This window comes from Myripristis murdjan, chromosome 12 (assembly GCF_902150065.1).
Source record: "Myripristis murdjan chromosome 12, fMyrMur1.1, whole genome shotgun sequence".
Taxonomy (NCBI): Eukaryota; Metazoa; Chordata; class Actinopteri; order Holocentriformes; family Holocentridae; genus Myripristis; species Myripristis murdjan.
Window position 1 is genome coordinate 20,965,005 of NC_043991.1, and position 13,243 is coordinate 20,978,247.

The following is a 13,243-nucleotide window of genomic DNA, read 5'->3' on the forward strand; positions in this document are numbered from 1 at the left end:
ACTTTGCTTGACTGTGATGCTCCCCCTCTCTGCTCTAAATTTTCTTAAATTCAGTGTATGGGCTATTCTTTAACACATATTCGGTCCACTTAGGCTATATTCTATTTCTTACAAAAACAACCGACCATATTCATGAACTTTCTCTCAGGTTAGATAGCAAGAGGTCTCAAAATGTTTACTCAGATAAATCCTGACAAAGCTAAACAGTTCACAAATTGCTGATAAAAGTAGAAGGTGCGCATGTTGCCTTTGATGTCAGTGATCAGTGTATTAACCATTTGTATGATACAAATTATTCATAAAATAAACAGTGAGAGAGCTTCCTTGATTTGTACAAAATGTGTATATATATATTTATAGAAGTATGGTACATTCATGACCCCAGTCTTAAACAAATGTCCATCAACATCAAACACAGATAAAGAAAAATTGGTATATTTCAACCACACAGGTGAATATATAATATACAAGGACATAGATATTTTGCACAAATTAGGGAAGCTCTCTCTCTCTCTCTCTATGTTGTGGACTATTTGCCCCATTGAGTCTTGTACTTCCACCTTTCTGAACTTTAACAAATTATTCCTAATTATTTTTTAAGTTATTTCTATACTTCCACTGAGCATAGTGATTCATTTTTAGGCTGCACCCTCGTATTGAGCAGGATCTCTGACATACCAGTGGCACATCTCCTCTGCTCATGCTGCTGCTGAATGGAAAAACACCACATTACAGTACTTTAAGTGAGCAGTTTTATTATTTGGATAGGTTCCTGCTGAACTGTATGGCACAGAGGAAGTTTTTCACAGAATCCTTAAGTCATTGTTGAAGGGATATGATTAATTTAAGCTGGATAGATAACTCAGACTCTTGTTTACTTGTCACTGAGTAATTGAGTGTTGAGTGTAAAGCTGCTGAATATTCATGGAGAAACATGCTAAATGTCTAGAAAGAGAACTTAATATGATATAGAGCTAATTAATTAATTATTATGTACAAATTTCAGGCTTTTTTACAGCTTTGCACATTAAGAATATTTTGCTGCAAATGAAAAATTAATCATTGAATAGAAGTAATCTTAATCTTAAAGACTTTTAACACCCAGCAATGGTGGATTCATGTAAAAAAACGTTGCTCGAGACTGTTCATTCTCTTTTCCACTCACAGTGAAATATATATATATATATATATCTAAGATAAATCAGTCTGCATACTTATCTAATAGTCATTGTATGTTTATTTACAAGATGAATCCAAAAGAGAAGTAAGCTTTTAATGAGTAATTTTCTGTTTTGCACAAGAGATTCAAGTAAACTTCAACAATAATATGCTACTATAATATTGATTTACTCCATAGCTTAAGTAAAAGAAATGATTTAAAGTTATCATCACCAACAAAATGCACAAGCAATGTACTGTAATTTCTCTCTTGTAGTGAGAGAAGTGAATGTCTCGATACATGATTAGTATGTAAACAAGTAAAGTGTTCAAAATGCATTAATATTAAATGAATCAAGGCAATTGTATGGGATACAATAAAACAATATAATGAGTATACTCCAATAAATTATTGATAATAATGGAAAGAATGGATGGACTAACTCCTGGATGTCTCCCTCTGTCTCCCTCAGGAAACCGGCTACATTCACAGCCTTTTGTTGTTCAGCCTCAAAGGGCTCCACATGGAGTCTTAAAGAACACAAAGAACTATTGAAGCACACTTTTATACAGGGTGTAAATAAATCCTCACACAATACAGCTAATGCAAATATAGCTGATACAGCTGATGTACCTAACACTTGACTGGATAGTGAGCAGACTTTTATATAATGAAATTAAATTTTTGGTAAATTTGATCAAAGTCTGACATCACTGGAACTACATTAGTCGACTAATGTAAACAAGATGTTACTTGCATAATAAGGAAAAAGGTTATGTATTACAAGGGAATTAAGAGAACAGATTATGTATTATACAAAAATAGGCTACATGTTAAATGCGTTTGTTTGGCTATTTATAAATTAAGATCATGGCCCGTGAGTGGAGACAAATATTGCACGTAATATTTATGTATTTTTTATATTTACAGTGGCTTTATGTGATTAGCTATTTTGACCACTGCTCTATGACATCACCTGTTGTGAGAACAGAGTTGTTCCATTAACCAAGCACCAGCGGATTGTGACACGCACCACACAGCGATGAAAATAACACACATCATTTCTCTCTTCAAGCACTTCAATCGATGGGATTGCGACGACGCAACAAGCGACGTATTTAACAGCGCGCGGCGTTATAACAATAAAGGGAATCCAGAGCAGCTCCGTGACAGCTGACTGTCAACTGCGCGTGACTGGCGCGGCGTCTCGCGCGTCGCATCAAGGGCTCGTATCAAAGATTCTAAACAGTACTGTAATCCCTGACTTTGATCACGTGAGCGCTAACTTGGCCAAATGGGAAGGCGAGTCTCGGTAGTAGGCTACACTGCCGACCGCCATTACAATGCGTGCAGGGTTGGCAGATAGTGCGCGAAACTGCTACAGCGGCTGCTCGTTTAAGCAGCAAGTACACATATAGACAGCGAGAATGCCACGCGCAGGCTACGCACACACACGTACACGCACACACGCGCGCGCGCGACCATTTACGAATGTCACGGGCTCCGAGAGATAAACAATACCTGGAGAGGGACTCGCTGCCGCTGAACTCCTAGTTGTGAAATCATGTCAGTGTACATGTCGGAGGTTTTACATGGATAATAACATCATCTGTTTGGCTCAGAAAAGAGGGTACGTGTTTAAATGTCACGGTGTTTTTTTTCCCTTTTTTTAAAGAAAAAATAGTGACGCTCTGTGATCCGGTGTTCATCATATAATATTTTACTAATCAGCGCCAGACGAGGACTGTCATCGATGGTTGGACTGTGCGGGCGTTTCATCGCATTTTTCAGTTATTTTGTTGTCCTGTAAGCAGTATTCGCGCTGTAATTGACGCGAGAGGACATTTCGTAATGATATAACACAGAAAGGAAGGAAGGAAGGGGTTTTTCAAACCTCGGTCTACAGAAGCCTGCTGCCGTTTTCCTGGTGGTGGAGTAAGAATAGTTTCTTGTCTGAAGAAACAAGAAATCGTTTGACTCATGATTTGGGAGCTCGGAACCCCGTCGACTTCATCTGCTCTGCCCAAGAGCAAGGACTTCTTTTTTAGGGAAGCTCGTCTGCGGCCCGTTTAATTCAAAAGCAACAAGGATTAAACATTCCAGTTTGCAGTGCCTGTTATGTGTGAGGCAGACTGGGCTACATTGTGAGAGGAACGGTTGTGGTAAGAAAGAAGGCTATAAATAGCTCATGCAATTCTCGAAAACTATCACAAGTGGTGCATCAGCTTGTGGAGCAGACGGAATCAGATATCTCGCATGCAATTTCTCATCTGAAACTTTATTTCTTATTTATCGTTCGAGCCCAAATGGACGTGTAACTACAATATTGTGGAACTTCTCGGACCAATTGCTCATTTTGGCGTATTCCTCGGTATGAAAGAAATGGATATCGATTTCCCATGGATTACTCTTATTTAATCATTAAAGTATCATCGGAAGGACTGATATGGAAACGGGCTGATATTCCCATCTGCGTGGATTGAAAATGGATACATTTCTGTGCTCTCCGCCTTTGACAATGATCAGATTTGGAATCGCCCTGACCCGGATTGTAACAATGTTCTGATCCCCCGTACACGCTTGGATTTACAACATTACATTTGTGAGATCAAGAGCTACTGACGGTTCATGGATGCATTCTGCACTTATTTTTGAATACGCCCATTCCTCTGCCCGAACATCCCATTTCTATTATCTGGACCTCTTGTGAGGTTAGCGCTGTATCGCCAGCTTGTTTTGGCTGTGGCGTGGCAGACTTGTAAGGAAACCGATTCGCCAGCCCTGCTCGGTGTTGATACCGATGTAGGATTTCGACATGCCCAGCACTGACGACCCTAACGGCGGACGATTATGACTACAGCAGCGAATTGGGTGGCTAACGGGGCAAGCCTTGAAGACTGCCACTCCAACCTCTTCTCTCTGGTACAGTATACAAATAATCCGTGCTCTTAAATAGACACGCGAGCCAGTTGTGATCGACAAGTCATAAGACCGTGGGAGGCACGCTTAAATGTGTGCCCGCTGTACAAAGGTGAACCAATTGCCGGTGCCGTTATTAGGCAATCATTAACACAAGCCAGTGGTCCGGGAAACGCACCATATTTTACCACTAAACCTGTTAAAATAACGTTAACATCACACCCCAGAGGATCAGTGAAACACGGTTTAAAAATAACAGGCGCCACACTATTATCTGCTCGTAGTCTATTATAGGTGGCTTAAGGCATATCAATATTACTTCCAACGCTTCCAGAACATCAAAATCGACCAAATATTTTGGCATTTGCAATGCTGGCAAATGCCCTACTATGATAAACAATAGAGGCAACACTTTTTTTTTTGTCTCATCAAGACCACATTTCCTCCTCCCCCTTCAAATAATATTTCACCAGTCTGGAACTCTATTGCATTGCCAAGCAACTAACTTGGAAAGAAGGCTTGCAGCTGCCTCTGTCAAATATTTATCCACTCAGAGAAAAAAAGAGAGTGATTTTCTGTTCTTCAGGGGAAAAAAAATATATCAAGCAACTCATATTGCTCATATACTTAACAAGAGTAGCAGGTTATAATTTGAAACGTTAGAAGGCAATAAAAGCTTGTTAATGGGAACTGAGAGACATCCAAAAAGCAGTTTATACAACACCCTGACAGATAAAAATAGATAAAATAATAATGTCTCACTGGGAAAGGAAAGATGAGAATATTTTGACTGACTGTGGCATGTATTAAGAACACAGTGGAAAATGCTGTTTTCAGACTTGATATTGGAGATATACTTGGAAAGGTGCACAGATTCCTGAGCAAACTTTACAGCTAATACCATATTGCAAAATTCGGTGGTTTGGGGTAGAAGAGTTGGAGAAGTGCGCTTTCACTGGGGGTAACCTTGCAATGAGTGAGTTAACTGCCCTACTACAACAGGCAGCCAAGGGGAAAGGCATTTGGTGGATTGAACCCAGGCATAGGCTGAAAACCACAACAACATAGCGGTCCTGAGGGCTTTTTAGGTGATCATGCAGGTTGTCTGCTGACAAGCTGTTACACTACACTATTCATACAGACGCTAAATCAGTTCACCTCACAAGGACTTTTTTTGGTGGCCAGAGTGCAGGTGAGTCATTGCACTGAGCTGGTGAGCAAAGGGAAACTACCTTTTAAATTCTATTTATATAAAATAGCTGCAAAAACGTCACAAAATTGAATGCTTAAAGAAATACAAGCTGCATTTTATGTATTCAGATAATCTCTGTGACGGTAAAGGAGGTGGATAAGCATAAAATAGGTTTTTAAACCCATTTAAGTGGTATACACATTTGCTGGTCGAACCCACCGGGAGCACCTTCCAAAAACATCTTGATTGAATTTATGCACACCGATGGCGTAATAAACGCAGCAGCCTTTCCACTGTCAGACTCACAAATTCTCAGTCTAACACATAGAAAAACAGTGATTACGTCTTTGTCAACTTTTTCAGCAGCGAGCGCTCCCTCCTGCATGAGCTTTCATTCACTCGCTGTGGTGTTGGCCATCACGCTCACCCTGTGAACATCCTTTTTAAAAGTTTGGGAGAGAAAAGAACATCCGTCAGCTTGCTTGTTGAGAATATTTATGACTTGCTAGTGCCACAGTGGTTGCTCAAGCAGAGGGGCTGTAAGGGAGGTCAAAGGCGGAACAAAAACACTAATGACAAACCAGTGTGTCCTGGTTAGAGAGAGAGGGACAGATGCACATTGCATCTTGGTGTTAATATGAGACAGATATGAGCTATAAGCTTAAGAGGTGGCGGCTGATGTAATATTGCTATCACACTGGTTCACAAGATGTATTTAAAGCAAGTGAGCTTTGCATTACTAAGCCCACAAAAGAGGACTTTAGAAGAAAACATTTATTATTTCATGTATGTTCTCCCATTTACCATTTTCATCTTTATCCAAAAATAACCCTTTCTCGCTCTTGATAATACAGTTGGTATCTATCTATCTATCTATCTATCTATCTATCTATCTATCTATCTATCTATCTATCTATCTATCTTTCTATCTATCTATCTATCTATCTATCTATCGATGGTTGTTTGTTATGTAAGGGGCTTGTGGCAGACCAGTGAAAGCTCTGCTCTGACAGCCAGTTTAACAACATTCCTACATGCACTAACCTTGTCCCTCAGTCTGATTTACTGACTGCTATTACAACCCACATCAGTAAAAATACCCTAAAAAGCACAAGTGCTCAAACTGTGGGACTTTATTGGGCACATATTACTGTCATGTACGCACCTCTTTGTGAGATACTTGAGATCATTGTGATCAAACAAGTCACCCACAGCTGTCTTGTTTGCCGGTAATCATCCACCTCTAACAAAAAGCAAACAAGATCCCAGGAAATGGGAGAAAATATCTGGGTTGCTGAACGGAGTTGAAGTGGTGATGGAGGTGAGCGGGGCGGAGGAAGAGAGACTTAAATGTCTTACATGAGACAGAAGAATGTTCTCAGCTGAAGGAGTGAAAGAGTGGCTGAAGGAGTGTAGCGGAATCTGTTTTCATTTTAGGAAAGTATTATGACTGATGTGCATTTCCTGACTGCTAGCCTCGGCGTATTTGAGAGAGAGGGAGAGAGAGAGAGAGAGAGAGAGAGAGAGAAAGAGAAACAGAGTGAAAAGAGATAGAGATAGAGAGACACAGGCAGACAGAAAGAGAAAATTAAAGAGAAGGTAACATAATGAGAGAGAGAGCACGCATGAGAGAAAACAGTCGTCGTTCTGTGGACTGGGCAGGTTCTTAACACTGACTTGAGCCAAAGTGGCTGCTCGAATATGAAATATGCAGGGAGTACACAGAGCCTCATGACACAGGAAGCTTTGGCATGTGTGTGTACTGCCATGCTGTACATTCTGCCATCCATACAGAGGAGACACATTTCAAACATATTTACATATGTCACATTATCCCACAGATAAATACGCACACAAATGGACGCGCAAACACACACCCACACAGGGACAAAAACACCCACATGCCCACACAAACATATGCAGCGCAAATAGAAACACACATGGACACACAATTGCATGCATACACTCACCAACCCATGCGCTTTCACACACACTTGCACACATACAACACATTTTATCGCCTTCATCTGGACCTTGAATCTATCCTCACCCACAATCTCAGGGACACAGGCTTGTACATACATAGGTGGAATTCAGAGGCCTTAATTAAAGGACTTTTTCTGTCCCCTCGACAGAGCTGCTTGGAGTGCAACACTGGTAATTAAGTGTCTTCAAGTGGAGGTCTAATGTGATCAACTAAGAGGTGCTCATTAGCCAAACTGTATTCCAATAGAGATTTCGCATGTATAATAATGACACTACAGTCTGGCACAGAAACAATGCAACACAAGATGGGATTGGGGGAATACCATTAAAACAGAGGCCACTCGATTTAAAGCAGGTGAGTGGCCATAGCTTGTAAGAAGCTGGTAATCAGGATCAGTGTCTACTGTGTTTGTTTTTGTGCTTTAATACATATGCTAGTGGATATTGCCAGGATGTTTAGGAATGAGAAACAAGCAACGATAAGTTGTAGTATGTGTATAGGGTTTGCATCTTTGTTTACTGAGTCGGCGAATGCGCTTGGAATTTATACTGAGATATAAATTGGATAAACAGTGAGGCCAGTGCATTGTCCTCTTAAGCAAGGAGAGGATCAATTCAGTTCTCCAAGGCAGCGCCCCCCCGTCTTCTGCTCTATGCCCTATGGTGCAGCTCCATCTGGTTGCCTCTCTGTCTTTGTGACAGGAAACAGTCCATCCTCCACCCCCAAGCCCGCTTTTGGCTCAGCTAGGTAGCATTTTGAGTTAGCGCCGGCTTCACCTTGAGTCCGTGTGGGGGCCCACTGCTAATCTGCCATGGGAATCCATTGTCATCGAAACAGGATTCACATACAGCAGCGGCCCACCTGCCTTAATGTGGCATTTTTTTGGCATGGTGCACACACACAGAGGCATCCATGTTTCTCAGCGAAATAGTTTAATCCATATCAAAATGATAGGCATTGTTACTTCCACGGGAAGGGGTAGACACTGACTGACTGAAAGGGCACAGGGTTTGGTTTTAGGAGCAGCATGAAAGATCTTTGCTCTTCACCAAAACTCTCCTTTCTAGTAAATTCTGTCTGGTGTAGCCATGGATCTGGTATGAGCAGCGGGCTTGTCGGGGCCTTTGCTACAGAGGTGAAGAGCGGTTCAAAGGCGGGCAGGGAGGGAGGGAACCACCGCTGGTCCTGGAGCTGGAAATGGGACGGGATGGGATGGGGAGGAGTATTTTGGAGCACGATGGCTTGAGTGTGAAATATGTAAGCCCTGCAGTGCCAGCTGTGTTCTATTCTTAGCCCCCGCTGGTGTTCCTGCCTGTGTGCAGGGCGACAGAAGGCAGAGAGGGAAAGGAGGATTGGCAGGAATGGGCAATAACTAGCCGAGTGCTTCTGATAGCTAGAAAGTTAGCCAGTTTGCTGACAGAAAGCCAACCAGCCAGACAGCCATACAGATAGATAGATAGATAGATAGATAGATAGATAGGCTCATATGCTCCAATAGATTACTGATGATGACTATTGCCAGTATTATCAACTATTATCGTCACAGTGCTTCTGCTATGCATTTGTTATTGCTGCTGGTTATTCTTTCTGAGTGACTTGCTTCAAACAGGGATGCCCTTGTTATCTTCTGCAGAGAGACTCCACCTGGCTCAGTGACATTTCCCCCCCAAACACTGCTGTTTTTTTTTCCTGTTTTCATAGAGTCACATCACTTTCCTGTGTATCACCACTTTCCTCCAAGCCATTATATTTTGGGTGTCTGTTGCTATCGTGCTCTTGCCGGAGCCCAGATTTTGAGGCCTGCTGCGTATTTGTAGATAAACTCCAGAAGCAGATTTAAGTGGCATTCAGTGATGCTGCAGGTTGCCGTGCCATCGTGCAGGGGTTACGGGCTTTGTCTCCAGGAGATCTGTTTGCAATCTCTTTAATTGACTGGACGCATCTTGACAAAGAGAATTTCTTTTAAGGGAGATATCAGCCGACTTCTAACTGGACTAATATTTTCTGCCAGCCAGACAGCTTTGCCAATATCATGGTTGGCTGGGATTCAATTGCAGTTATAGCACGCTCAGGTTAAAGGGTGTGTTTTAGAGCCACAAAACAGGGGGCGGGTGGTCTGCTGTGCTGTTGCAAATTCTAATTATCATGTGGTCATGTTCCATTGAGAGATTATCTCCGACCAATCAGGCGGGTACTTGATGAGAACAAACACATTATGTCCAGACTGTTGATTCGCAGCCGTTTGCGGTGCATTGATTCTCCCTGCATCACCAAATAGTGCTTTCTCTCTCTCTCTCTCTCTCTCTCTCTCTCTCTCTCTCTCTCTCTCTCTCTCTCTCTCTCATCTTGAATTAGGTAGACAGACTTTTTCAGATGCTAATGGAAATTTGTACAGCTCAATCTGAGTCCTGGCTTGCTTTATAGAATGGATGGACATTCCAATATTACACTGAGGCACATCAGTGTTGATAGGGCTTACAATACAGTACATAATCGACCAGTGAGTGTAAAGTCCCGGGGGTGGGAGGGTGGTTTTTAGAAAAGATATCACTGTACGAACATGACATGGTACCTCTGTGTGTGTTGTGAAGACGACGTGAATTGGCGAGGTAGACCTGAATGGGATTGTATTGGCTGTGTGTTTATGGTGTGTTTATGTGTACATATGCAAGTGTGTCTGTTTGTGTGTGTGCATGCATGCAGCAGGAATTGGAGGACTTGTAGTGTTGTAGTTCTGATTCCCTGCCACTCCCATTTGGTAAGCAAACAACAGATTAGAGGCAGCAGCCAGGAGAGTTACGGGTTGAAACCTGTTCAGGTGTCACCCTGGGTAAAGTTACCGGCCCAGCCCTGCCTACAGAGACAGAGACCATGACTGCTTTCTAGCTACTCTACTTTAACATTTTGTTTATCTAGAGTGTAATGAAGCAAGAAAAAGTCATGCTGACTCATGCAAGACTGACTTTTTATCAGTGAAAAAAAGCAATGCAAAAAATTACAAGCCAAATGAGATATTTTTCATACTGCTTATGCTCCATTTGCCCAATTTTCAGGAGCAATAACACCATTAACTACTTGTAGGCATTTTGGAAGCCTCCACGCAGTGCTAATTGTACAATTACTCCAGTGAATCATTTCTGAATAAAATTCAAATCATTCCTTCACAAAAGAAACTCACTCAGAGTAATCCCATGCCATGATATTAATGTTTTGCTTCGGGTAATCCCAGGACTTTCCTGACACATGTACTCTGTGCTAGATACTATCTTCCACCAAATTTGAGCTTATGAATTCCAGCTGGAGGGGAGTGCAGAAATGAAGGTGTTATTCTGGGGACAGGAGAGAGAAAGATACACAGATGTACACTCCTTTTGCAGTTTAGAGTACACTGTAAAGGACCGTTAAACTGCTTGAAATGTTATCTTTCCACCGTAACCCTGGAGACAGAAATCTCAAAAATTGAATACGTTGCTGAATTCCTACAGATGTTGTATGTTGCCTAGCAACTGTTTTTTACTTCTCTCTCCATCTTGTGTTTTTCCCTCGTTCCCTCTTTCTGGTTTTCTCTTTTTCTCTCTTTGTCTCAGTCTTTCTCTCTCTTTCGTTCCCTGTCTGGCTTGTCACAGTTAATTAAGTTACACAGTAGACGCTACTAAAAGAGAGACTGGTTTATTTATTTGCACGTGAATAATTTAAGCTAAGCAAGGCCACTGCTTTTGCCTGTCCTCTACGCTGAAAAAGCAGCCCTGACGCTGCAGCTTTGTTTTTATTTGCCAATTGGCTTGGGATCTTGTCAGCCCTGTCGGATGAGGCATTGCTACAGTACAGAATCTCTCCCGGTCCTTATTGGTCTTCCAATGCTGTCACCTCCCGCCCTGCTTTTCTTTGTATCAGGTGAGAAGTCATAGCTTGATGGAGGCTTTCTGTGGTGTGATTGGCAGGTCCATCCGTCACTCAGCCCTGGGGACTCTTGCTGCTCTAATTAGGTCGCTTGGCTTGCTCACCTCCCAGGGCTTGGATGCTACAGCAGAACACAGATCAAATGACGGTCCCTTGTTTTGTAGGGCCTTGTAAAGGTGGCGGCAGGAGGCAGAGGCAAAGCATCTGTTTAGTGCCTGTAGCCCCAGAGGACCTCTTCTACACCTGTTTGGTGCTTTTGTGTCCCTCTTGCTCAGAAGTGCTGTAATGTGCATCGCTCTCCATTTGTGGTGTAAAATGCCAGAGGGGAGCAGACATCCTTGTGGGTTAATTTGATTTCAGCGGGTTAATTGATGAAGGGGGAGTCATTGCCTGTTCTGATTTCTGCCACTGACACTTGTAACTGGCTCTGGCGACTTCTTAGGACTGACTTAGCGCAGCTACTCGACCTGCCTTGTCTTTAGCCATACTTGCACTTCACATTTAATTTCTCACTATACGGTACTTAACTGAGTAACCAGATTTGAAGTAGGGGATTTGCGATTTAAATAGATTGTTAGGAACCTGTTTCACGTGAAAAGTAATCAGCATTGGGCAAAATAATCAGTGCTTTTGTTGATCTTGGAATGTCAAAGGAATTGCATCGAGTCAAACTCCCTAAACTTCTATGAGCAATAATCAGTTTTTCCTTAGCTCTTTGACATAGAATCAAAGATTGATGGATGGTGTGGCATGTGTCTCTGATAAAGACTATAAGTCTTATCTAAAGAACCCCAGCCATCACTAGCCATCTAAACAAACTCCAAATATTGGCAGCTCATCAAGTGTGTAAACAGATTTGACGTGGATGAGGCTGCCATGCCAGAATAAGTGTTTCCCTCGTGCCAGAGTAGGTAAAACTGCTGATACAAGCTGTCTCCCAATTGCCTAAAGTGCTCTCCTTTGTCAGACTATGCTGCTCTTACACCGTTAAGAGATTCCTTAAGAAGTGGCACCTCTCTCACACACTATCTTCTCATATGCTGTCTGTCAGCTTTGATGGAGCACTAGGCACCTACCCCCCATTTAGAAGCAAACTCAAATATTCAGCTCAGCTGCGATTCCAAGAGAGCGATTGAGGAGTATCCCTGATAAATTGGGTTTTCACATCCTCAAGCTCCTCCCTTAACCGAACTGAACATTCACTTTCAAAAAGCTGTCATTGTTTAGGTCCCGTAGGCGCTTTGGAAATGTACAATTCAGTTTTACTTCACTGCGTCTGGAGACAGGGATGCTTTAAAAAAGAACAGTATTTGTTTTTATTAATGATTGTTCCTGGTAGTCAGTTGTGTGCATATTTAAATGGAAACTTGCATGCATAAGCAGTCATTTGCCATGAAGGGGGAAGGGCCTCTGTTTAACATATGTCTCACAGTCTATTGTCAATGGATGCCTTTCTCTATCCCAGGATGCTGCAAGTGCATATGTGAATGATAAGCATGTATGTCAAAGCTGATTTAATGCTGTAATTATGCCCTAGCTGCTTACAGTGGTGTGAGCATTTACAGTATATGCATTGCTGGGTCTGTGTGTAGACCACCAAAGCAGTAGATGGCAGTGCCAAGATTTTATTACTGTTTTAGTACTATTTATTGCTGCACTAACAAAGCTCTACTATGAGGCATATTGTTGTCCAAAGCAATGTTTGGTTTGATTTTTCTCCATGAATTTAGTGGCATCTGGAAATCTTTATAATGTGGAGATGAGGTCTTTTAGTGAATATATCTGCAAACCTCTTCAGCTGATCTGTCTTTGACCTGCTCCATGTTGTCTTCACTTTCAGCAGAAAGTAACCACAAACGTGGGAGGAAATACAAAGTGGGCTTAACAATAATGACCTACACACTGTTATAAAAATATCTAAAGATACAAAATGAGGTTTACCAGTGCAAGAAGTGACTATTTATTCACACGTGTGACAATGACACTACCATCGTCAGTTCTCAAACAAGTGAGGGACACCCTCCTGGATAATATTGGTACATTATGAGGCAATAGGCCAATCAGATGCCACAGCACAGTCCCATTC

At 42.0% G+C, this 13,243-nt stretch overlaps 1 protein-coding gene across 2 annotated transcripts in view; it reads left to right on the plus strand.

Moving 5' to 3' along the window:
* Positions 1 to 2,848: 2,848 nt before the first annotated feature.
* The window catches only part of LOC115369140 (mediator of RNA polymerase II transcription subunit 13-like), a 91,063-nt gene continuing 80,668 nt past the window's right edge, over positions 2,849 to 13,243 (plus strand). For both annotated transcript variants that reach the window (XM_030065706.1, XM_030065707.1), the window contains exon 1: positions 2,849 to 4,081. In XM_030065706.1, coding sequence (XP_029921566.1) covers positions 4,010 to 4,081 — 72 coding nt within the window. In that variant the 5' untranslated portion in view covers positions 2,849 to 4,009. The remainder of the gene's footprint in view (positions 4,082 to 13,243) is intronic.